Source organism: Glycine max, chromosome 4 (genome assembly GCF_000004515.6).
Source record: "Glycine max cultivar Williams 82 chromosome 4, Glycine_max_v4.0, whole genome shotgun sequence".
NCBI lineage: Eukaryota > Viridiplantae > Streptophyta > Magnoliopsida > Fabales > Fabaceae > Glycine > Glycine max.
The window spans coordinates 11,562,735-11,589,567 of NC_016091.4; the positions used below are offsets into that span (position 1 = coordinate 11,562,735).

A 26,833-nucleotide genomic window follows, 5' to 3' on the forward strand; every position below is an offset into this window, starting at 1 on the left:
TACTCATTGCAAACACGACAAATGTACATTGTGGTATGACTTTTAATAGAAGTTCTAAATAGTTGCAGCATCATTTAAGAAAGGAACCCTTTGCTCTTCAAATCCATTACAACATCCTTAATAATCTTATCAATTGGTATGAATTGCAAACATAATTCCTACAATATTTTGTTTGCGCCATCCTTTGTTCTTAATAATCTTGATTGGACCTTATATATTTGATTATGAAGACAACATACATACCAGTTTGAAACAAGCATTCAATTTCAAGTGCTACTCTAAAAGAACTACTAATTTCAGTATAATAACAAAGGCATTACTATCACTGAACTAATAATTTTAGTTTAATAACAATGACATTAATTTTAGTCTAATGACAGTGACATTAATATCACTAACATTAAAGAGTATTAAACAACATGATGTCTGACAAGCAACAAATCCTACAATATTAAAATAGAGTGCAAGTTTGGCTACTAACAAAACCATGTGGTACACAACAAAAATCTAACCAAAATGGCATCATTGCAGACCAAAAAGCCAACCAAAATGGTATCATTACATGGATAAATTTAAGTTCAAGTGACATATGAAAAACCAACAAACAAAAAATTAAGTCTTCTTCAATGTTGGTTTCAAAATATCATCTTTACTTTCGGATCATTACTTTTTCCTATGTGTTCCTTGTTGCCCGACAGAAAGACTACTAAACCTTATCAACATTAACAACAACACCAAATGTTGGTTGTTTTGGAAAAGCCAACCTGCCACACAATTCGGTTAATCTTGATGATTGCAAAATTTCCCTTTCAATCACATCATTTATAGATTGGCCTTTTGTCAGCTCTCAAAACTTCTTCAAAATGTCAATTCTAGTAGGGAATGCATTTGCAACAAGTGTTGATCTTTTAGACTTCCTAACGTTTTTGGTAGGTTCTCTAATTTCCTGCAAATATGATGTACAATAGATTAATAACAAACCTCTATGGTGACCAACAACATATTTAAGTTCAACATCACTTGTAATCTCGTCAACTTGGTGGACTTTGCAGTCTCAAAAGACAACCCTGTAACTGGTTGAGAAGATGGTTGTGATCCAAAAGCTACTTGAGAAGCTGGTTGTGCTTGAGAAACTACTTGTGAAGCAGGTTGTGATTGAGAAGCTGGTTGACTAGCATGCTAAGAAGCTGGTTGAGAACCCTATTGAGAAGTTGATTTAGAAGCTGCTTGTGCACCTTTGACAGACTTTGAAGATGATTGTTTTTCCTTTTTCATAGTCTTTGAACCAGAGTGTTTTTGAGGTGTTTGTTTCCTTTTATTTAGATGACCACCTTTTGGTGACATCATCATTGGACTTTAACTTCTCTACAATAATTTTCGACACCCATTTAAAGTTAGCATTCTTCTTGCTAAAAACCCCTCCATAGTGATGTTTTGGTCTGGAGGTCTTAATCCTATATGTATGACTCCTCCCGACCTTGCTGCAAAATATCCCATACCCACATTTCTCTTTGCACTTGGCCCTTGCCCTGACTTTGACATTTGGTCGAAAAATAACCTTTCTCTCGTTTATTATAGAATGGCCAACAGTTGCTTCTTTGAACTCCTATAGGCTACAAAATTCCATACCAATCTTGAACTCAAAATCTCTACTCAACTTCTTTTTCCTGTATCTAATAGACTTATGTCTGTCTTCTTCATCAAATTTGAAACCAACACTCTAAAGCTCTTCAGTTTCATATCCCTCACTTAATTCACCATTTCCTTCTTCAACATTCCAATGACCACTACTAGATCCAACATGAGAAGCTTTTCTGCATTTTTTCTTCGAGATGAGGTTAACTAAACTCTCATCCTCACTATCAAAACCATCATTGACCCCGGTTGCTCTCTCCTCTTCACTATCTTCGAAAATAACACATTCATTATCATTCTTAGACCCACTTTTAGAACCACCTTCACTAGACTCAGTATCACTAGAATCAGACTCATTAACAACAGCTTGAACCCCAACAACTTCATTCCCAACACCTTCGTCCCCACCATCAAGTGCTACAACATCACCCTTACTAACAACAACCCTTCCATCATTGATTTTCTCAACATAAATTAAGACTTCAGTGTTGTTACTCAATGCAAGATTTGTCAACTCAAGAGCGTCACTATCAAGGGTCAACTCTTTTAGACCAATATCATGAACCCCTGTCCACCACAACTTAAAGTCACCTTGCAATTCATGTCGTCCTTCAGAATGCCAACTAATTTGAAGAAGGATCACTTATCCTCATCTATGTCAAGCAACAACATTTTGTCTCCACTAGCATACTTTAAAATGGGATTTCGAATTAAATTATCCCTGTGATTAACCTTCACAGGAAAAGACATCTTTGCCAAACCATAAAAAAAAAATTAACCCCCCCAAAAAAATTATTCTAATCAATAACACAACCACCATGTGCACCCCACCACATAGTGACAAAAAATGAACAAAAAGACAAATAAACAATACAAATGCAATAAATAATACTTAATGATGAACCTTTCTTGAGCACAATCTTCACTTTTAAGACCACAAACTTTAATACCAGAATCTTCCTTTAATCGTACCAAACCATAACCCCAAAAACACGTGGACCACAACGACAAAGATAAAGACCAAACGTCGCACCCACGCGTCGTCTAAACAAACCCTCCACAATAGTAACAACGGACCAAATCGTCAACCCTAATCATCTTCTGTGCAAAACTTTGATGGAAACCTAGAAGGCAACAGAGAAATGCATTTGTCTTTTGAAGCAATGTCGTTACGCCCTTTCTATATGACACAAACGATGTTGTTTTTTTAACCTATAGTGTCTTTATTCAAACGATGTCGTTTTCTTTGTCTTTTTTTAAAATAATTAATCCTACTTGTAAAACCATTAACACCAAAGTTACATGTAGCAGCACACGTGTAATCTTAAGTGTCCAGTTAATGACCACATAGGCAGATAACGATTTTGGACTAATGGCAGGACCTGAGACAAATTTTTTCAAATATTAGGGACTCGATCCGAAGGGAAAATTTATTAGGGGCCAAACACAAAAAATGAGTATTTATCAGGGATCAAAACACATATTTAAACCTTAAAATAATAATATTTAATAAATATTTTTTATCATCTTAACTTTTTGTTTTTTATATAATAAATATAAGCATACACTTGAAAAACCAAAAATGTAATTAACAAATAAAATATTATATATTAAATATAAATTAAAAAATTTAAATGATTTAATTGGATCCAGGACTTCAACCTCACCTCCAACACTTTTATCATTTTTTTAAGACTTGGGTTGCATTTTAAGGGCAAAATATAGATAATTTTGAAAGTAAAGGATAATCAACAAATGTTTGAACTAAATTGTAAAAAATTATATACATTTAGGGTCAAAATGTGTAAGAAAAAACTTTAGGGATAATACTTGTGAAATTTTAAAAGTTAGGAGGCAAAATTTTCAATTAAATCTTTTTAATTTTAGGAACCAATTTGACTATTATTACAATTTTAGAAACTATTGTGTTATTTAATTGTATGTAATAAATTTTCTTCAAATTTTTTAATTATACGACCACTTTTTGATAAGTATGATTTTCTTAAGAACGTAAACAATAAGTTTAATGTCACTTTTGGTCCATTAAGTTTTGTGGTTGTTTCTTTTTGGTACATTAAGTTTTAAAAGTTTCATTTTGGTCCTTTAAATTTTTAAAATGTCTTATTTTGGTCCTTTTGAGGAGAAATGTTTAAAAAGTTAACAAAGTTGTATGATGTGTCCGTTAGTTGCTGAGTAGGATGTTGATGTGGGAAAGGTTTCAAAACGATGCCTCTTTGTTTGCAAAATAAAAAAATCATTGGAAGGAGAAGTGACATTATGACGTGAGTGAAGTAAAGGGGAACCAAGGATTTGTAAACGGTAGAGCGAGACTTAGGGTACATGATCGTCATCGGATTATTGTTGGCATTGCCTCCTGCAGTCGCTGTCATCGTTGTTGTCATCAACAAAGGTACGTTGTTTGTGTTGTTGTTGTTCTTTTTTGTATATTTTTGTTTCGACCTTTTTGAGTTCATTGGGTGTGTAATGCAAAATGGGATTTTGTGGTCAATAGTGGTGGTGGTTGCTGAGGTTTTTTTGTTTTAGGGTATGAGATTGTGGGTGTTTGCTTAATCGTCTATCAAAGGGAGGATTTTTGGGGTTGTCTTTTGGTATTTTTGTCATGGTAGGTAGTGCTATGTTCTTTGGCTGCAAAATACAAAATGAGTTTTTTAGGGTATTTGATTGTGTTATGTTGTTCTATGTTCTCTATTTACTTTGGGGGTATTTGATTGTGTTGTTGTTTTTGGGGGGTTTGGGATATTTTCATGCCTATTATTGGTTGAACTTTTGGAAAAATATGCTTGTAACTTGGCAATGTTTTTGGATTCTGAGTGAATGAGATTTGATTTTACAAGTTCACCGGAATTTTTTAGAATAAAATTTTGGTGTTCTAAATCTTTGAATGTCGTGTTTGTATGTGTGTATCAAATGAAGTTAAATTCATTATCATTTACTAATTTTTCTAGAGAAATTTAGTATGTGTTGTGCTTTGTGTTCTCTATGTTTTTTTAGGTTGTTGTAGTTTGGATTCTATAATTTTTTGATATTGTGGTCTACAGAATGAATGATTATTTGAAATGTATGGTGCACCATAGTAGTAAATTAGTAGTGATGATGATCATCTAGATTATAAGGGTTGTGAATCTCTTTGGAATTACATTAAGGATAAATGAGAAAATATGTTAATTTTTACTAGAGAAATTAAGAGTTCAAATTCTATTTTTGACTTTTTTTTACATTTTTCAAAAGGCTTAAATATTTTTAAGAGGCAAAATATGTTAATTTTAAACTATTTTACCATTTCTTAAAGACTAAATTATATTTTAGGAATAAAATATGCAAATTTTGAAAGTAAAAAAAAAATACTATCAAACTTTAAAACAATATATTTTCTTGTCATGTTATATGTCACATCGACACTATGTCCACGAACTATAGTTATATGTTTACTATACACAAATAAAAAAAAAGGCATATATACTATCCCGTTAATTTAAAAGATTAAAAGATTATCTTATTTTTGAGTAAACTTTGAAAAAAAGATTATAAAACACAATTTAACATATTTTCTTGTATAAATTTATAAGTCATATCCATTTTTATTCATATATTGATCAAATTAGAACTTTTAAATTAAGCACTTTTTATAAAAAAGCTTTCTAACTACATTCCTTCAATAATTTATTCTTATTTAAATAAACAAAGTATCCAGCTTACTAGTCAATTCTAGTCAAAATCCAATCCAGATAACATAAGCAAAGATTTGACCTAATTATTTTAAGATTTATTTGTTTGTTAGTGAGAAAAGCTCAGGCCTTTATGTTATGATTACAATTAACAAATCTAAGGGAAAAAAAAAAATCCACAATGCCTAACATCATGGGACCCCTTCAAGATGTAATGTAGTGTACAAAAACCTCCCTTAGCAGCCTACAACTAAACTGCTACTAGGACACTGTGACTTAGCCGCACATTAACGTTACACGTTTCATATGCTCTTATCATATATGTGAATATATGATATTAGTGTTATCTCTCGCAAAGTCAAAAAATTAATTTTTGAGACAAAAATTATTAAAATAAATTTTATTTTTTTATTAAAATATTTTTTTCATACATATGACAAAAAATACATTAACATACACTAACATTTTTTTATCCGTATAATAATTATGCTAAGATAACTTTATATGAAATTGAGTTCGATTTCGATATAACATCCATAATTCAAAAAATATCAATATTTGTATACCTGCTCTCACTGTCGTGTGTTGTTGTGTGTAATGTAATATTGTAAGTGTGATGTATGTGCGTGAGTGTGTCTCTGCAACACAACACCATGTGTTAATGTTGTGCACAGTACACACAACATAACATAAATCATAGTAAATGCTTTTTTTTCTTTCTTTTTTCGCCATTGCATTAGATTACATTACAGAGAAAAAGAAAGAGAGTAGTAGTAGGTGGTAGGAGGTGTAGTTAATAGGAATAGCTTCTTGTTGAGAGAGAGAGAGACTGTGTGTGGCACTCACTGCTCTTTCATCCTTCTCGTGATTATCATTTCAACCTTTTCTGTTTTCTCTTTCCTCACTCTCACTCACCCCTTTTGCTTTTCCTTCTCTCTCTGTGTCTGTCTCTTTCAAGTTCAAACCTCAAACCCTAGCCGTAGCCTTTTCAATCTTTCATGCTCCTTCTCGGTGAGTCACTTTGCATATGTTACGGTTTTTGGGGTCTTTCAATTCTCCTTCACGCCGCGCTTTCTGGGCTTCTGGGGCTATTTCAGGTAATGTTTATCACTTGTTATTTTCTTGGTTTCCTTAATTAATTGTTTTGATTTTTATTTGCAGTTTTTGTTTTTAGGGGGTGGTTGCAGTTGGTTGATTTTGCAAAACAAAATTTCTTGGATGATGGTTTTGCAATTTGTAAAGCTTTAACTTTTTTTTAGCTCCTCTTTTGAATTTGATCCATGGGGAGGGAAATTGGTAAATGTATTTATGCTTTTTTGTTTGTTTCATGAATTTTACTTTTTTTTAAAAATAAAAAATCTCTTCCATTGAGCTTCCTTCCTCTCCACTCGGCTTTGAATCCAATTTTTTTTTTTTTTTTTTAAATTTTAGCTCTATTTCTGACATTAATTCGATGTTTGGGTTGTGAGTTTTGAATTTTGATCCTTTATTTTTTCCCTGATATCAACTCTCACCTTGTATACCACTCTTCGCAAAATCAATAAAAGTATCCCACTTTCACATTCATCTTCAAACACCAAATCTGAAAATAAAGGAGCTCTATTCTTGCTCTCCTCCATCAGGGATGTAAATGCCAGGGGTGGTCCAAGAGTGCGGCCTCAGGTTAGAACATCAGAGAGGAACATATGTAAGGAGTAGAATGGCAAAAAATGTGTTAAGTCTTTCAATTACAAGGATGACTATTTATTGATTTGTTTTAGGAGTGATTGGGTGAGGGAAAGGTCCAATTCAATTTGTTTAGCAACTTGGTGTTTGGATGCGTGTGTGTTTTGTTTTTTCCTTGTGTATGTAGCTACATATATTATTTTTCACACTTTGAATGAATATTCATGTTGATTTCATAGACAAATACTAATGCATTGAAGTAAGTCTCTTCATTTGAATCACAATTCTTGTCTTAACCAATCTGAAATATTAATGCTAAAATTTCAGGTTTGGTGTTATAATCATTAAAGAGATTCAAGGCAACCAATTGATTTGGTGGAGAACTATGACTGAAGAGAAATCTGGAGGATGCCCTTTGCGGTTTTTTACTTCTGTGCAGTCCTCTGTGGCTCGTCTTTAAAATTGGGCTAAAGCTGAGTTTCCTGTTTTTTGTTCATCAATTTTTAAAATACATCTATCAAATATGGATACCTCTGGTAATACATGTGAGATAGTGGAATCAAGGGAAGAGATAATTTCTGAATTCAAAATGGATGAAAAGCCTGAGAGTAGTTGTGCTCACAAATCAGGAAAGAAGTATTCGATTGAGGATGATATTAATCAGCTTTTTCAGGCTATTGAAATTAAAAGCTCATCTAGAAGTCGTAGTTCATCACGTTTACAAAAGAGTGCTCTTAAAAGGCCAATAAAAGTTACTTCATCTCAGGCATCAGGAATTGGCATCTCAGAGCCTGTAAGTTTAAAGCAGGCACTTAGAGGGTTGTGCATCTCTCAGGCCTCAGAAATGGCTGCTTTGAAGAGACTGACTAAGCCATGCAGTTCATCTAGAGTATCAGAGGCGGGCACCATCAAAAGGTTGTACACGGCAGTGGTAGATGAGGGGAAAGGGAACTTGGTTGAAATTTCTCTTGTGCCAGAGATATCTGCACCTTCTGATAAATTGTCCGGTGTAACTATATCAAGTTCAAGTGATAATCATGCTAGTCCTTTGGTTGATGCGACAAAACCAAAAGAAATGATAACTGGGTTTGCATCCCAATATCAGATTGTTCCTCTACCATTAGAGGTTGAGGGTGAGGAATTAATCACGGGAACTGGAAAACCAATACTTGCAAATTTGTCACCAGTTGCCTCTGCAAGTGAAGAAGTGCCAGAGGCCAGAATGCATCATGCTTCCTCAAGCAAAGCTTCTCTTGGTTCTTCATTGCCAGATAAGGGGCATGAAGCAAATTTACCTTCTGCATCTTGTCCTCCTAGCTCTAGCACTGGTAATGGAGCGGATAAATCCACAAGCAGTAATACATGTTTGTCAAAGCCAATATTCAATAACTTGAACTTCCTTAAGAAAAAAGTAAAGCAAGATTTAAGTTCTGCCTCTAGTTGCTCTACTCCTTGTACAAGTAATTTGGACAAGGAGGGTGGCAATTCTGATTTGAAGCATGATGTGAAACACAATGAGAAACAGTCGCCTAGCAGTTCAAATCATAGCATTGAAGTTAACTCAATTAATGGTGGTACAGATTCAAGCAAATCTGGTTTCAGCTTGAATTGCAATAAGAGAACTAAGTTTCTGGTGACAAAAGTTGATGAGAAATCAAGATCAAAGGAAAAGGGCGAGTACTCTCAAAGCTCAAAAAGTAGCATTGGTGAATATAGTAGTAGCACAAGCATCAGTGAGGAAAGCAGTCTAAGTGGTTCCAGTCGCAGTGGCCACAGGCCTCACATGTCAAAACACTTGAGATGGGAAGCTGTTCGTGCTGTTCAGCAGCAACATGGTAGTTTAAATTTGAAGCACTTTAAGCTGCTAAGGAGGCTTGGTAGTGGGGACATTGGAACTGTTTATCTTGCAGAACTAATTGGTACCAGCTGCCTTTTTGCACTCAAAGTGATGGACAGTGAATTTTTGGCAAGTCGGAAGAAAATGTTCAGGGCCCAAACTGAAAGAGAGATCCTTCAGATGCTGGACCATCCATTTCTTCCTACACTTTATTCCCATATTGCAACAGATAAGCTCTCTTGCTTGATTATGGAGTATTGTCCAGGCGGAGATCTGCATGTGCTGCGACAGAGGCAACCATACAAGAGTTTCTCGGAACAAGCAACTAGGTAGGAATTGTGGACTTTTCTACTCTCTAAGAATATATTTTGAAATTCAATCTTGCCTGGATTTCTATATTTCTGTTTTTAAATTCAGTCTTTGTCTGGTTAGAGTAAGTTCGTATTATTATTTTTTTAACCCTAGCTAATCACTATGTTCAAGATGTCCAGTAGACCTTTTGTTAATTTATTCATTTTAGCATTCATTTATCAGTCCAGCTATCATTATATGTTTGATATGCACTAAACTAGTAAACTAGAAAACCTAAGTTCAAATTTCTGGAGAATGGGAGTGAGGTAATGTGTATGAATGAAATTTAAAAAAAACAGACACATGTTAAAAAGGGTTAAAAACCATAGAAATTCCCAAGAGAACTGAATCAAATAGCAGTGTTTGAAATTATCTTGATTAATATACCGAAAAAAGTATAGTTTAGCCTGCAACTCATCAAGATGCAGATTAAGTATACTAGGTAAAGATTATATAATATATACATCTTATACACACTCTTTCCACTAGATGACGTGCTTATTCAAGTGTAAATGCTGTGTTGTCTTGCTTCCTCACTTACCAGAAACAGATTCCCGCATGACAATCCATGGCAAGTGGATAAGTTTTTCACACATTTTCCTCACTATAGTCATGCCATCACATTTGCAGGTTTTATGTTGCTGAGGTTCTTCTTGCCCTGGAGTATTTGCACATGCTGGGAGTTGTATATCGAGACCTAAAGCCAGAAAATATCCTAGTACGAGAAGATGGACACATTATGCTGACAGATTTTGACTTGTCACTCAGGTGTTCTGTCAATCCAATGTTAGTCAAGTCATCTTCACCTGACACAGAGAAAACATCCAGTCCCTGTTCTGAGGCTAGTTGCATACACCCTTTCTGTCTCCAACCAGATTGGCAAGTTTCCTGCTTTACTCCCATTCTGTTATCTGCCGGAGTGAAATCTCGGAAGATGAAGGCTGACATAGCTTCTCATGTTGGTCCTCTGCCACAGCTTGTGGTGGAGCCTACCAGTGCACGGTCTAACTCCTTTGTTGGAACCTATGAATATCTTGCTCCGGAGATCATCAAAGGTGAGGGTCATGGGAGTGCTGTAGATTGGTGGACTTTTGGTATATTTTTGTTTGAGCTTTTATATGGTAAGACTCCCTTCAAGGGCCAATCAAATGAGGACACATTAGCCAATGTTGTTTCACAAAGCCTTAAGTTCCCGGGTACTCCAATAGTCAGTTTCCATGCAAGAGATTTGATCAGAGGATTGTTGATAAAGGATCCTGAAAATCGATTAGGTTCTGTAAAAGGTGCTGCTGAAATAAAGCAGCACCCTTTCTTTGAAGGCCTCAACTGGGCTCTAATACGGTGTGCAGCTCCACCAGAACTCCCCAAGTTCCGGGATTTTGGAAGTACAGCGCCATCTGTGGCTGCAAATAAGGAGAATGCAAATGATTTAGAGGATATAGAAGACTGTGAAGAGTTTGAGCTGTTTTAGTTAGAGTCATCTTCTCTGCCCTTTCCAACCCCGTTTTCTTTTTCATTTCTTCTTATGAGGGGTACGAATTTGAATTGAAGTTGACTTGGTTTCAAAACTCATACTCATCCATATAACACTTAGTATAGCTTATAGCATAAATGTAATCCAAACCTCGTGACAAATAGATAGATTAGTATATGTTTATACTGTACTAGAAGTTGCAAATCAATAAAGGAAACATGAGATTTCATTGGTTTGTCTGCTGGCAATTTTAGCCTCTATATGATATTATCAATGGATTTTTCTTTCCCTTTTTCTGTTTGCCTCCATGGTTGAAACATTGTCATGCTCCTTTATCTTCCTTTTTTTTTTTTGTTTATAATACACTATAGTCAGTTCATACTTGTACAATTATTTACAGTACTTATGCTAAAAATTTAAAACTTCATACCCCATTGCCCGGAGGCTCTTCGTTATGCGAAGGTATGGGGGAGGGCGAGCCCTGGTGCAGCGGTAAAGTTGTGCCTTGATGACTTGTTGGTAACTTATGCTAAAAATTATTTAAAAAAAAAAAAGAAAAGCAAGTTTGTTACATGCCTTTACAATTATGCAAATCCTTGAGATAAGTTCCATTTCTGGGCCAATCCAGAAATGTAAACAAGCATAACAGTGGTAGAGCTGGTTTTCTTATGTTGGTGAGTTTGATTTAGTTCTCGGTAACCTGTGGTACGATATCATAATGAACTGAACAGAGCTGTTTGTCTTATTCTTGCCGTATGCAGTTGAGGGTGTTTTCTTGGTTTAAAGCACATATTGGAGTTGTTGGCAATGACATTCAATATATGCAAATTTAGAGTGACTTTGCCATTTAAATTGGTATGAAAAAGGTCAGTATTTGATGTTTATCAGCTCTGGGCTGTAATTTTCTATCTAGTCTGATGTGCATAATGATGATACAGGACAAGTGATGTGCTCATGTTGTAAGAAACATGACCATGCTGAAGTCCTTAATAGTTACTGACTTACTGATCAATATGGTGGACAGCACCGGCTTGTGGAGGTAATAAATTATAATTATTGGCTACTCCTTTAGGAAAAAAAATATAGAAATTAATAATTTGAAATCCAATTTTGAATTGAGATTTGAATCAAATATTGATTGATGTTTTGTTCAAAAGTTGCAACAATTCAATTTCGGTTTTATGCTGTAAGAAAAAATCTTGTAGATAAAAATGAAAACATTTTTGCCATGATGTGCATGAACAAGAGTTGGAATGTTCTGTGTAAATCAGGAGCAGCTAAAGGCATGATATTATATTTGGTACATCAAATTATTTCGTTAAATTGTCAAGCATTGACACATACAAGGTAATTTCCCGAGGCTGAAATTACATGCAAAACCATTGTCATTTAAGCAATTTATTCAGGATTGTCCTATTGACTTCAATTTTCCTTGGTTTCATGACATGTAAAGTATTTTTCCTGTAATTGCTTTACATATACCAATGCACATATTTGGCACCAAGTTTTTTTTTTTTACCTCTTCTAACCTAGCTTCCTGAATCAAGTAGAAGCATCACCTAATAACTTTTGCTTTCAGGCTTTTGTCACTTGTAATGTTTTGAATCTTTGGTAGTACGTAATGACCATGATGATATCTTATTATGTGTTGAAAAACTAATTCTCTGTGATCTAGGCCAGCCTAAGTAACTTGTTGGTATAATGTTCCAAACTATTTGGTGATCCAGCAGTAACTATACTAATTGTTGTCATTCAAATTCAAACAACTCTATTCTGACTAAAAATTTTACTCGGTTTGTGCTCTGGTGGTGCCTGGTTCTAGATGAACTTGAAGATTCCGGAGGATCATTGTTGGAGAATATTTAGCAGAGAATGAAGATATACAGAAGGAATCTAAATCACTGAAACATCCAGAAGATCTAATTCTAGGCAAGGTACTTTCATTGTCAAAACACATACATTAGAGGTAAAAGAATTCCTGGGTACGCATGGTTTGATACTTTTGCACAATGGACTAGTAAAAGCAGGTAACTTTATATGACCCTTCCATGTTTGAGTTATATACCATGCAATAGTTGTCAAATTGACGACATGCTATATAAAAGGTGCACAATATGTATATATTTGATTCTTTCTCTCTTTTTAGTCCTATCCATCACATTGAATGATGGAACATCTCAATTGATTTTACTGACTATCAGAGTTGCAGCTATACATATTTTCTTGTGGTGTTACCTCCATTGCTCCTTCATTTGTGCTTTGTTCTCATGCAAGTGTTAAATCACTTCTTTTGCATACTTACTGTTTTTTTCACGAGACTTAGAAGTCAGGTGACACTGAAGTTGATTATGTGTTGTTGGTGTCACTGCCATTCTGACTTTATAGAAAGACCATGAGTGCGGGGTGTTCAAGTATAAGTTAACTTTCAGATTTCAAACCAAATTAAACCTTTACTTGATATCAATTGCACCAACAACCAAAGAGGGATCGGATCTCGATGTGTTCAATTTGTCAAATAATATCATTTAACATTCCTCTGATTTTTATTCATAGATTCATTCCATTAAGTTTTGTCACATCAATTCAGTAATATTCCCTTACATAGAAACGATAGCGCAGCAAGTGCTACAGGAGCATCCGCTAGGAATAGAGACAACAACGTGACATGCATATGCTAAGTAAATGTCCTTATAAAACTTAATATTCTTTTTTTTTTTTGAAATCTGTATGAAGTTTATTAAATAAAAAGTGAGACATGATCTTGTGATTTTCCCATAAATTTTGGTTAATAGCAAAGACTGTGGTAAGAGTGTTAATATTTTCTTATAAGCCAAATTATGAAATTCATTTCCAGCACTAGTTTTGGTGGCAGTGCTTTGCTATATGAATTTGATGCAAATGACTTTATGTTAAGAGTGAATTACTCTTCGAGTACTACTCTATCCCCTCAACAAATCTTGTCACTTCATCTACTTAAAACTGTATTAGATGAAGGTTAATTTGTTTCTCTTTATTTTTGCTGCGAAGTTAAGTTCATGTGCTCATATTGCAAGAAACGCGATTAAAGTTTCTGATCATTACTGGTTCCCGTGTTTGGACAGCAAGGGTTGGAGAAGGTAGTAAATTAAACTATGGCTTTTTTGAATGTGTCCATTAGTATATGGTGTGAAAACGTCAAATACATTATACTAAACTTGTAATATACCACTTTATAATACTATCTTGTAATGTGTTGCCAAACTTGTAATATACCACTTTACATTAGTTGTCAAAGTTAATTGGTGAATTGAAAAAAAAATGAAATATTTAATTCTACAAATGACGTTGATTTGTGGATATTGTTTTTTATAGAGGATTTCCGGATGTTTTTTTAGAGGATTTGTGGATATTGTTATTTGTACAGTGAATGCTCAAGCCATTTCTTTATTTGTAGATATTGTTACAAAGGCCAGAGTTCCACGTTATATATTCAGGAGAACTAATCAACCTACCTAAACATCGGCCGAAGTGAAAGCTTAATAAGATAGGAAATATCCTTAAAGTATTTAGTACTCCCTCCGTTAATTGTAAAATGTTTTTGAGAAATTTATTTGACTCTTTTTATAAGACATTTTTTTTCTAATTTTTAGATGTATTAGTTATTTTTTTCTTATATATTCTTATTTAATTATTTTCTCTTCAAAAATATTAATTATAAGCAATTAAGTTGAAAGAGAGAAAGGAAATCGTAAGTTTGAAATCAGGGGTGTTCGCGGGCCGATTTAGATCAGTTTTGACTAAATTCAGGATTCAACCTAATCAAATTTGATTGGTCGTTCGGTTTGATTTTTATAATTTTTTTTTTTGAAATCCAACTTAAGTCAGCTCATTCATTAACTCTTTGGTTTGGTTCCAGCCAATGGGTTATTCATTTAAATGTGATCTTTTTTTCTTACAACTATTAATTTATATCATGATTAATCTAAATATTTAATATAATTAACACAATATTATCAAATGTATGAAAGTAATAAAATTGATTCATTTAATACCATCAACATAATATTCTAAAATAGACTAATACAAATTAAAATAAAATATTTTTCAACAAGATTTATTATAATAGTCTGAATCATAATTATTTCCTACAAACTAATTTCTTGCAATAAGCTTTGTTGCAACTAAATTTGTTGAAACAAATGAACAAAATATGATTCATTAATATTATAAACATGACATAAAAAATAAATATGAAAAAAATGTAAAACAAATAATAATGTACTCAAAGTAATACCTTAAGAAGTTCCAACATCACTAGTAGTTCCACCACTTGCAGTCTAATATTAGAAGTATTTAAAGCCAAACCAAACAACTCTAAAAATTTTGATCGATTCGGTTCGGTTTTGATTGGATCTATAAATCTAAACTCGTGACCTAACTCGTACATGAACAGTTTTGATCGGTTTTGTTCGATTTTGACCCAAATACATAAATGACTAAACCCAAACTGTTCGGATCGGTTTGGATCAATTCGAGTTCACGGGTGACTTGTATCCGTGAACACCCCCCTATTTGGAATGATGATACAAATAATTGCCAGATTTAATGTGACTAACTAAATTAATTAATTTTAAAAGGGGTATGAATTAGTTGAAACGATCTTATAATTAAGGACGAAGGGAGTATAACTTAATTTACCTGCCAAGTTCTTAAGTATTTAATATCCTTAATTTACATAGCACTTGTTAATAACAATTTTCAATTGTTAAAATGGGTTTTAATTTGGTTGGTTCATAGTTTGGAATTTTGAATACAATAGTGCCGCTGCTCCTCCAGTGAATAATTGGATGTTGGGTGGAGTGCATTTGAAATTTTGTGTAAGGTTAAATATGTTTTTAGTTTTTATAAATTTTTAAAATTTAGTTAATTTTTACAAGAAAATTCACCTATTTTCAACTCATAAGATGTGAAAAAAATTATAAATATACACATTTTTTTAAAATATAAATATGTATGTACAATTTAAACTATAGTCATGTATATGACACCCTCTACCCCATACATATATGTACTAATAATAAGATGAATAATAAATTATAATTAATTAAAATTTCTTAAAACATGTCTAAATAAAAGTATTTCAAAATGGTAAAAGGCTCACATTTGCTTTCTTTTACATTCTATTCAAACTTGTCCAAATAAATAATAAAGTCATCTTGGCTCAAACAAGGCTGCCTAAGATTTCATACAATTAATATAGAAACTTATACTCCAATGTCACATCCTATCAGAGCATTGTGTCCCGACGTCCTTCAGCATAAGGTTCCTTAAAGCAATTCACCTAGTCATCTGCTCCCCCGAACACAAAGTTCAAGATCATCATAGGATTCAAACACAAACAACACACAGGGAGTGAGTTATCACATTCCTAACTAATAGAGAAACAAGACAACTAGATATACATATCATATAAATGAGATACAACTTACTTAAACATAACTCACATAATTCCACCACTTTGTCATTTAAAATTCACTTTTTAATCATCAATCACATTACACATGAATCACACACTCCGATCAAGACATAATAACACATCAATTTCATAATAAATAATTAGCAAGCATATGCAACAGTTATGCTAAGACTCAAGCTTATATGCAATGTGGTACCATATTAGTGAAAAACCACCATGGGGCACTTAGGAGTACATAACAAGACACACCACAACATGGGTATGTCAGATTACTCTCACTAAGTAAAATCATAGGGAGACCAATCAAGGTCACGTTGTTTTGCGAAAATGCTTCAACCATGTGGGATCGACACATACTTAAAGGACTACTCAAACCGAGTGTATTTACCCCCAAGGCCTACACTCCGAAGAGTTCATCAGGGCCTTTCCTTCCTGATTCAGGTCCAACCCCTAAAATAATTTTTTGCATGCAGACACTGCTCATGAATTATACAATACCCACGACCTCACACGCGTATTTTAAACATGTTTAACACATTGCGCTACAATTTAACACTGGTTCCTAAATAGGAAACCTACACTTTCTCTTTAACACTGGTTCCTAAATAGGAAACTTAAACTTTTTCTTTAACACTGCGCATCAACACTTTTCTCAAGATAACATTGGTCGGGTTATTGTATAATTCACAGCTCACAACACAAAGTAATGTCACATCAAGTGTTAACCACACACTTATTCACAACTAAAACTTGTTAATAATTTCACATCTCATAATGTCACAATCCACCATCACATGTTTACATGTATATCACATATTAACACATATTCAACTTTGCACTTATACTCAATCTCAATAACAATATTATAATCTAAAAGCAACATGTTAGTCCACAATTCATCACAAATTCAATTTATAGACACTGCTCATGAATTATAGAATACTCATGACCTCACACTCGTGTTTTAAACACGTTCAACACATTGCGCTACAATTTAACACTGGTTCCTAAATAGGAAACCTACACTTTCTCTTTAACACTGCGTATAAACATTTTCTCAATATAAACACTGGTCGAGTTATTGTATAATTCACAGCTCACAACATAATTGTTGTCACATAAGTATTAAACACACACACTTATTCACAACCAAATATCATGCCCACAATTTAGCATCTCATAATGTCACAATCAATCATCTCATGTTTACATGTATCTCACAAATCGACACATTTCACTTTGTACTACTCAATCTCCATAATAATATTATAATGTCATTATAATAATTTATTACACCTCATAACTCATATACATATCACACAATAATCATATTTACATGACACAAAACATATATATATATATATATATATATATATATATATATATATAGTAAATCAAGCTACATTATTTTTAATCAAAAGAGTTTTTATAACAATTAATTTAATATTACATCAAAAGAAATTATCACTAGGCATTAACCTTACAACTTTCTTTAATTTATTATTTTAGTATTACAATAAATATATACACATAACATGTTAATCATCGTCGTGGAAAAAAATTAGAACAAGATAATAAGTTCATCAAACATATATAATTCAAAGTTATAATTATAAGGATAAAATAAAAAATTACAGAAACACCCCAAAACTCATTCCAATTGATACTCTAAGGATCCTACACATGTTCTCACTAATCCCCAATTGTGAATAACTCATCCCTTACCTCGATGTAGTCACTCAAGCATTCTCAGTTATCAATTGTGGCGTTTTTGGTGCTTTCTAGAGCTCTTCCTCCGGTTGCTCTGTTAGGGTTCCCAAACGTTAGAGAGAAGGAGAAGGGATTGAAGCCTCCATTCCATGGTCCTACGTGCGATGCATATTTCTCTGTTCAAAGGAATTATTTTGTAATTCCCAACGGTGAAGGCGTTCTGAATTAAATCGCGAACCACATATCATTGTTTTACCGAGACAGTTCTAGGTTTCTATGAGAAAGAAAAAGTTATGATGCAAAGGGTATTTCTCTTAGCTTTGACATGTTTTCGTAATTGCCAACGGTGAGAATGTTTGGAAATGAGTTCCAAACGTGGTGGTATGCGGTGAATGAGTCTGAGATCGTCATTTTTCTGAGATAAGTTTGATGGTATGCGGGAAAAAGAGAGGATTTTGGGAGAAGGAGAGAGGAAAACAAAATTGAGAGAAAGAAGAGGTATCGTCACTATGAAAACTGACCTATTTATAGCTAGGGTACTTACAACTTATTATTTACTCTATTTTATTTATTTTTATTATTTTATAAAAATGAGCTCTATTTTATTCTCTATCAAATGAATAAATAAAATACTTTTTTTTCTTAAATCAATATTTTAATTAATAAAGTTATTTCTCCTTATTTATTTAAATATAAAAACCTCATCATTTTTCTAAAACTCTATTTATTTATAAATAAAATCTTTTTTAAATTAGTCTACGAAAAATGGGATGTTACAATTTATGTGAATAGTTATGAAGTAAAACTTTAATATTTGAGGGACATAAATAATAATACAATGATAATTATTTATTAATAACTTTGAAATAAATAATAAATACTTTTTCAATTCTTGTAAAGAAAAATATAACAATATTGTATTGTTTAGAGTTCACAAAATAAATGTGACATCCTACGTGGCACTCTGAGACTCGTGTCAATCCTCCATGTCAACCTTGGCACAGGAGCACAGACGTTCAACCCTTAACAGCTGGGCTCCCAAACCAACAGGTTATCTCCAACCTCTTAATATTTGAATATGTTGTTACCTCTTTATCTCTTGGCAGGTATTCAATTATCTACAAGGTTACACACTATCTATAAGGTACAATTATCTACTAGCTTTTATCTTTAAGCTACATATTGTCTTTAACATTATCTATAAGCTACCGGTCATTATCTATAAATCGATATTTATCTGTAAAGGCTATAAAAGCCCCTACAAACAAGGGCCTGCAACTCCATTCTACTCCTATAAATACCAGGTTCCATTGAACCCTCAACACATCCTGAACACACATGCACACCTGCTTGCATACTTGTGTATTCATACTCTCTCTTATTCTCCTAACTCATACTTACTTGAGCGTCAGAATCCTTTGTTTTACAGGTCCCCCCCTCTTGTCCTCTTAACAAAGATATCTCTCAAAGCCGATGTGTGAAGTCTGGGAGCCCACCACGTCCACCCTGACGTGTGCCAACCCCGAATTTTGGTAAGTACATTTGGCACCCACCGTGAGGCAGCGATAAAACATACCCCACAATCTCTCGTCATATCTCTCTCTTTTGCCATGGTTTGCACTCGGTCAGGCCTCAAACGCGAGACCCCTTTCAAAGGCTCTAACCCTCCACCAGTAGCCATGACAGACACATATACTCTTTAGTAACTTCAAAACCGTATTGTGGAGATGGAGCGACGCCATTAGGAGGAGTTGAGAAAGCTAAAGGCTGACCGTGATCAACCTAAGGCTCATGTCAGACGTCCCCAAGGTGAAGAGCACTCCGCTCACACATTGTCTGAGCGCACCTAAGAGGAATCACACCCCCGACACACAGTCAACACTCCAGAGGACTCAAGTATCTTCCATATGCATCGTCCAGCAGGGCAGACTACTCGTTAGCATCCCTTTGTCGATCGCATCATAGAAGCTGACATAACCTTAGGTTGGAAACCACTCGGCCTAGAGTGGTATGATAGGACCACCGATCTGTATGAGCATCTGGATGCCTTTATGACTCAGGCAAATCTATACAGCAATGACAATGCGATCCTATGTCGTGTCTTCCCAATGTCCCTCAAGGGGGCGACATTGATCTGGTACGGTGGACTCCCACCAAGATCCATAGATAGCTTCGACACCTTCGTTGAATGCTTTAGTGCACAATACGCAACCAACAGGTCTCATTGCTTGACCTCTACTGCCTTGGCCAATCTGTGACACGCAGATGACAAGTCTCTTAGAAAATTCATGAACAAATTTGGGCGCATCGTCGTCCAGATCCAAAATCTTAACCCAAAGGTCGCATTGCATTCCATGCTCCTCGCCCTACAGCCTGGAAAATTCGCGAACAGTCTGTGCCAAAACCCCCCTAGTAGCATGGATGAGTTGTGCGAACAAGCCAAGGGCTACATCCAGATGGAAGAAATGTCCAGATTCAGGAACGAAGTCAGACAAGCTGGGCATAAGCGCGACAAGAGAGAAGGAAGCACCAAGGCTCACTCACACTAGTCGGACAAGAGGCACAAGCCAGACAAGTGTCACCCTATCCCAAAAGGGCCTAGGTACGAGGGTTACATACCCCTAACGACCAATCGCATTACAATCCTGGAGGAAGCTTTCAACTTGGAGGTACCCATCAGGCTACCCTCGACGAAACCTTCCAGGCCAGGGTTAGAAGCGACCAAATACTACAGGTACCATCATGATATTGGTCATAACACAGAAGATTGATGGGCCCTAAAGACAAGATAGAAGAACTTATGCAGGCTGGGTACTTAGCCCAGTTTGTTAGAAGGCCGGACAACCACCAAGCAAGAGCAAGACCCGGAGGACACCAAAAGGAGTAACATAGGAATCACTAAGCAGACATAAGAAAAGATAAAGTGGAAGATTGAGGTACACAGAAACACCAGTAGCAACACAAGCGACAACCTCCCCAAGAACAGGAACCCACCTAACAAATCAGAGGTGTAATCAACACCATTGCAGATGAATTTTCCTATGAAGGACAGTCTAACCAATCCTGAAAATGCCACCTTCACGCCATTCGAGACATCAACATCAACTTTGTCGATACACCATCACAACGAAGTCTCCTTCCTACCACTTTCACGGATAGGGACTTTAAGGGTATCAATCCCATTAACCAGGACGAATCCATGGTTATCTCCATCATCATTGCAAACTTCAAGGTGTTCAAAGTCCTCATCGACCAAGGCAGCTCCATTGATATCCTATATTGGAGAACTTTTTAGAAATGTGAGGTCTCCCCTAACACTGTCCACCATCAAGCTGGTCCACTCCTTGGATTTGCAGGCGTGAGAGTTGAAACCAGAGGCTACGTGGACCTAATGACCACTTTCGGTCAAGGCCAGCTTTCCAGGAGCTTCACAATAAGATATTTACTTGTTAATGTAGATACATCATATTTTTATTTGATTGGCAAGAAGACACTTAATGAAATTCCCCACCCTGACCGAGAAGATTGTAACCGTCAAGGAAGATCAAAGTAAGCACGACAATGCTATGCAAAGAGCCTGCCACTAGGGAGCCTGCCAAGCCTTACCCCACAACGGCTGAAGGTACTTAAGTCATGAGCGTGGATGAAGGGTATCCAATATGAGCCCTGACCGTCTACCAAGCAAGTTTGGACGATGAACTCGATATAGATCCGTGCAACGACACTTCTGACAAGGGCCTAAAACCCATCGAAGAGCTTATTAAGCTGTAGCTAGGACTTGAACCCAGGCAATGTACGTAGCTTAGTAGGGACCTCACCAGCCATCAGCACTGGCTTATAGCCGAGGTGCTACACAAAAATGCAAATTTGTTTGCTTGACAACCATTTGACATGCCAGGAATCCATCCCAGCTTTATATGCCACAAGCTTGTCATCTGTCCCCAGACCAAGCCGGTATCAGAAAAAAGGAAGATGGGAGAAGAACAGCACAAAGCTGCCAAAGAAGAAGTGAACAAACTCCTCAAAGACAACTTCATCAGAGAAGTCAGGTATTTCACCTGGCTCGCCAACATCATTATGGTAAAAAAGGCCAATTACAAATGGCAAATGTGCACCGACTAAATTGATCTCAATAGGGCGTGCCCCAAAGACACATACCCTCTACCTTGTATCGATAGGCTAGTCGATGGAGCTTCCTAGACGCCTACTATGGGTACAACTAGATTCGGATGCACGCTCCAAACAAGGAGAAAATGACATTCATAACTAAAGATGTCAATTTTTGCTATAGGGTCATGCCCTTTGGCCTTAAAAATGCAAGCGCTACATACCAACGACTGATTGACCGAGTATTTAAACAACTGATCGGATGAAATATTGAAGTATATGTGGATGACATGGTCATCAAGTCTCAAAGCATAGCCCAGCACATGACAGACTTGGAAGAAGTCTTTAGGGAACTCCGCAAATATGACATGCGCCTCAACCTTGAAAAATGTACATTCGAGGTAGGCGGAGGCAAATTCCTTAGTTTCATGATCATTCATCGGGGGATTGAAGCCAACCACAACAAATGCATTGCCATACTGGAGATGCACAGCCCGACCAACATTCAAGAAATCTAGAAACTAAATGGCAGGCTAGCATCCCTGTCCAGGTTCCTCTCGAAGCTCGCCGAAAAGGCGAAGCAGTTTTACAAACTGCTCAAGAAAAGTGAGCCCTTCCTATGGGATGAGACCGGTGAACAAGCCTTCCTGACTTTCAAGAAGACCATAGCCACACCACCAGTTTTAAGCTGACCCAGGCCAGGAGTACCCCTACTCCTGTATATTTCAGTAGCTGATGAAGTCGTTAGCTCAGCCCTCATACAAGAGGAGGGGAAGTACATGCTCCCCATCTACTTCACCAACCGCATACTCTATGACGCTGAAAAGCACTACCAAATGATAGAAAAGGTGGTGCTAGCACTAATTACCTCGACTTGATGCCATAGGCCATACTTCCAGAGTCACCAGGTGGTAGTCAAGACGAACTACCCCATCAAACAGGTTTTGCGGAAACCTAAACTCATAGGGAGAATGGTGGCATGGTCCGTCGAACTTTCATAATTCGACCTTCACTATGAACCTCGTGGCCACATGAAGACACAATTCATGGCTGACTTTCTGGAAAAATTCACTAAAAACGACAATACCACCCTAGATTGGTGGAACCTTTACGTGGACGGTGTGTCCAATGTAAAGGGAAGCGGGACATGAATCATCCTCGAAGGCCCTGATAATGTCACTCTAGAGCAAGCCCCCAAGCTCAACTTTAAAGCCTCAAACAACCAGGCAAAGTACGAGGCACTCATTATAGGTTTTAAACTAGCAACAGAAGTCAGGGCCAAGATGCTATGATGCTACACAGACTCGTAGCTTGTCTAGGGATAGGTTGCTAACAAATACCAGACCAAGGAAATAGTGTTGCTCAAGTACTACCACATTGCCAAAACTCTCATCGATAATTTTGAATGCTTTGAAATGTACTACATACCCAGGGAGAGAAACACCAAAGTAGACCTGATCTCCAAGCAAGCCAGCACCAAAAAGGTTAGGCACCTCAAGACTATCATCCAGGAGACGCTCCAAGCTCTCACCATAGACACTGAAGATGCTATGGCCGAAGAAGAGGAGGAACCAGAATGGATGATCCCCTACAGGAATTTCCTAATCTAGGGGGTGTTGTCATTAGACGAGAATAAAGCCCGACGCCTAAAACAGAAGGCCAACTACTACGTCATCCTCGATGGTGAGCTATTCAAAAGAGGGTTGACAACACCCTTTTTAAAATGCCTGAACAACCAACATGACAATTTTTTCATGAGAAAACTCCATGAAGGAATTTGCAATCTCCATACAAGAGAATGCTCCCTTGCAACAAAGGTGGTGTGTGCTGGCTATTACTGGTCAACACTCAAGGCAGACACCTTTGACTTTACAAAGAATTATAGATGATACCAAGAGTTTGTAGACATTCCACGCACCCTTCATGACAATCTCCACAGTCCGAGCTCCCCTTTTCCATTTGCTATGTAGGGAATAAACATATTGGGACCACTACCAAAGGCCTCAAGAGCAGTCAAATACTTACTAGTCGCCATCGACTACTTCACCAAGTGGATAAAAGCAAGACCATTGTGGGAAATTACGGCCAATGAGGTGGAGAAATTCATCTGCAAACATGTCATATGCAGGTATGGCCTCCCACATGCCATTGTCAAGGACAACGACACTCAATTCACAGCTCATACATACTAAGACTTCTTGACAAGGATAGGTGTCCAACACCTTGTCACCTCTGTCGAACATCCTCAGACTAATGGTCAGGCAGATGCAGCTAACAGAGTCATCCTCAAGGCCCTGTGTACTAGACTCGACAAGTCTAAGGGTCTATGGAAAGAAGAGTTTCCCAATATACTATGGGCCTACCTCTATTCACCCCAGATAGCAACAAGCGAGACTCTTTACCGACTTACATATGGCATAGACGCCATGATCCCCGTTGAAGTTGGGGAACCATCGACAAGGAAACTGTTGTTCCAGCAACAACAAAATGAAGAAAATATGAGGGTAGAGCTCGAAACAACAAACGAAGTCCAAGACATGGCTAGAATCAGGGAAGAAGCCACCAAACTCCAAGCAATGAGGAAATACAATACAAAGGTACAACCACGAGCCTTTCAACCTGGTGATCTTGTATGGCTAATCCGAGGTGAAGCTAGAAAATATCCCCAGCGGGAAGGCTTGGTCCCAACTCGAAAGGCCTATTCAAGGTCACAACAAGCCTAGACAATAAAGCATATAGACTATAAGAATTGGATGGCAAAGCAATTCCAATAACATAGAACGCCACCCACATGAAGTTCTACTTCAGTTGACGTAAGGAAAACCCAAATGTTGTACCCTTTCTCCTACTCAAGTCTTTTGTCCCCAAAATAAAAGAATCAAGGTTTTGGCTTGAGAGGTTTTAATGAGGCACATCCAAGATAACGAAGGGAATTTATACTTAATCAAATACATAGAATAAAAAATACTACACCCTTCCTTTTCATAATTTTATTATCAAGACAGGAACATCCATAGCCGTAGCTCCAAGGCTCTTAAAACCTAAGGACTACCCTTAGTGAGCCCTCTTTCTAGCACTAGGTCTCCAGTACGTGTCACCCATAGCAAGTGACATGTTTGCAAGAGCACACCACTAAGTCTCCAGTATGTGTCACCCACACCGAGTGACATGTATGCAAGAATACGCCACTAAGTCTCCAGTACGTGTCACCCATAGCAAGTGACATGTATGCAATAGCACACCACTAAGTCTCCAGTATGCGTCACCCACACTGAGTGACATGTATGCAAGAATACGCCACTAGGTCTCCAGTACGTGTCACCCATAGTGAGTGACATGTATGCAAGAGCATGCCACTAAGTCTCCAGTACGTGTCACCCACAGTGAGTGACATGTATGCAAGAGCACGCCACCACGTCTCTAGTAGGTGTCACTCCACGAGTTACACGTATGCAAGAGCATGCCATTATGTCTCTAGTACGTGCCACGCAGACGAGTGACATGTATGCAAGAGCACGACACCCAAAGCCTAGGTCGTAAAATTCCTTAGTCGATCCTCCAAAGGGCACATAAAACCCAAGGTCCGCCCTTGGTGAGTCCTACAGATTCACAGCATTGTGATTCCAATACTTGCCACTCCCCAAACGACACGTATGTAAGAGCACGACACACGTGCTACATACACAAGGCTCATCGAACCCAAGCTCTGCACTTGGTGAGTCTCATAGGGTAATCAAACCTGAAGTCTATCATTGGTAAGCCTCGACGCAGCTCTACAGGCTTGTCAAAACCCAGGGCAAACACATCCCTAGTCCAAGGCTCGTTAAACCCAAGGTTCACCCTTGGTAAGCCCTTTTGTTGCTAAATTCCATCTCCACAGGAACGCAAGGTACGCAAGGTCTACCCTTGACCATCATTTCTATTCCTAACTTTTACCTGTGCCGAAATACAAGTCTATCAAAAACCCAAGATCCACCATTGGTAAGAATGCCTACAAAACCCAAGGCATCCCCTTGGTCTGCTCACTCGCAGCAACTACAACGACCAAAGTCCAAGGTCCAGGCTCCACAAGTCAAAACAACCTACCCCAGGCTGGTTGGTAAGACCTTCAACCAGGGGCAAGCCAAATATGTTCCTCATAACCATCAAAGGAGAAACTCCATAGGCCAAGACAATCTATCACCAGACTTGTTGACAAGACATTCAATTAGGTGCAAATCACAATACCTCCTCACAAGCATCAGAGGAGAAGTTCCGCAAAGTGAAAGGAAGCACCACCACATGAGTGACAAGACCTTTAATCAGGTTGAAATCAAACCTGAGATGATTTCATGTTATCTACTTTTCAATTTCAGAAGACCACCACGGTTCTACCTCCACATCACCAAGAACTTTCTTCCTACGCCGTCAAAGATTTTACACTTATCATCATGACGGCTTATTCATACTACCAGAAGTAACAAAGTGTTGCATAGACAAAGGCAAACACGTAAGACATACATAACATACATATAAGGTGAAATTCATCAACAAAGGAAAAGCATAAGCATTGAAGAAAAATAATTGTCATAATTTACAAGGCCTGTGCGGCCAAAATCCAACCATGAAGAAAAAAAGAAAATAAATAAAAGCAACCTAAACTAAGGCATCATCACCTCGCTCCTCATTGCAAAAGAGAACAAGGTTAGACACTTTACCGTTCAAGGCAGCGAAGAGATCGCTTGCCAAAGGAAGAGACAAAGTGGCCCGTGTGTCCAGTGAGGCTAACAGCTGTTCCAAAATAGCTTTGTCGACCCTCTCCACAAGGGTCAACAGGTCCTCATCAAATGACTTGAAGTTGGTGGGATTAGCCTACCAGTAGAATGGGAAGCGGAGCTCCCCGTCCTTGTTGAACATAAGTGGAAAATTATCAG

The 26,833-nt window shown here is 36.8% G+C and overlaps 1 protein-coding gene across 1 annotated transcript; it reads left to right on the forward strand.

Annotated features, from left to right (window-relative positions):
* Positions 1 to 5,913: 5,913 nt before the first annotated feature.
* Positions 5,914 to 10,883, forward strand: LOC100789339 (serine/threonine-protein kinase D6PKL1). Its single transcript, XM_003522779.5, has 3 exons — positions 5,914 to 6,418; positions 7,314 to 9,152; positions 9,805 to 10,883. The coding sequence occupies exons 2-3, from the start codon at positions 7,510 to 7,512 to the stop codon at positions 10,643 to 10,645; spliced, it is 2,484 nt and encodes an 827-aa protein (XP_003522827.1). The 5' UTR covers positions 5,914 to 6,418; positions 7,314 to 7,509; the 3' UTR covers positions 10,646 to 10,883.
* The last annotated feature ends 15,950 nt before the right edge of the window (positions 10,884 to 26,833 follow it).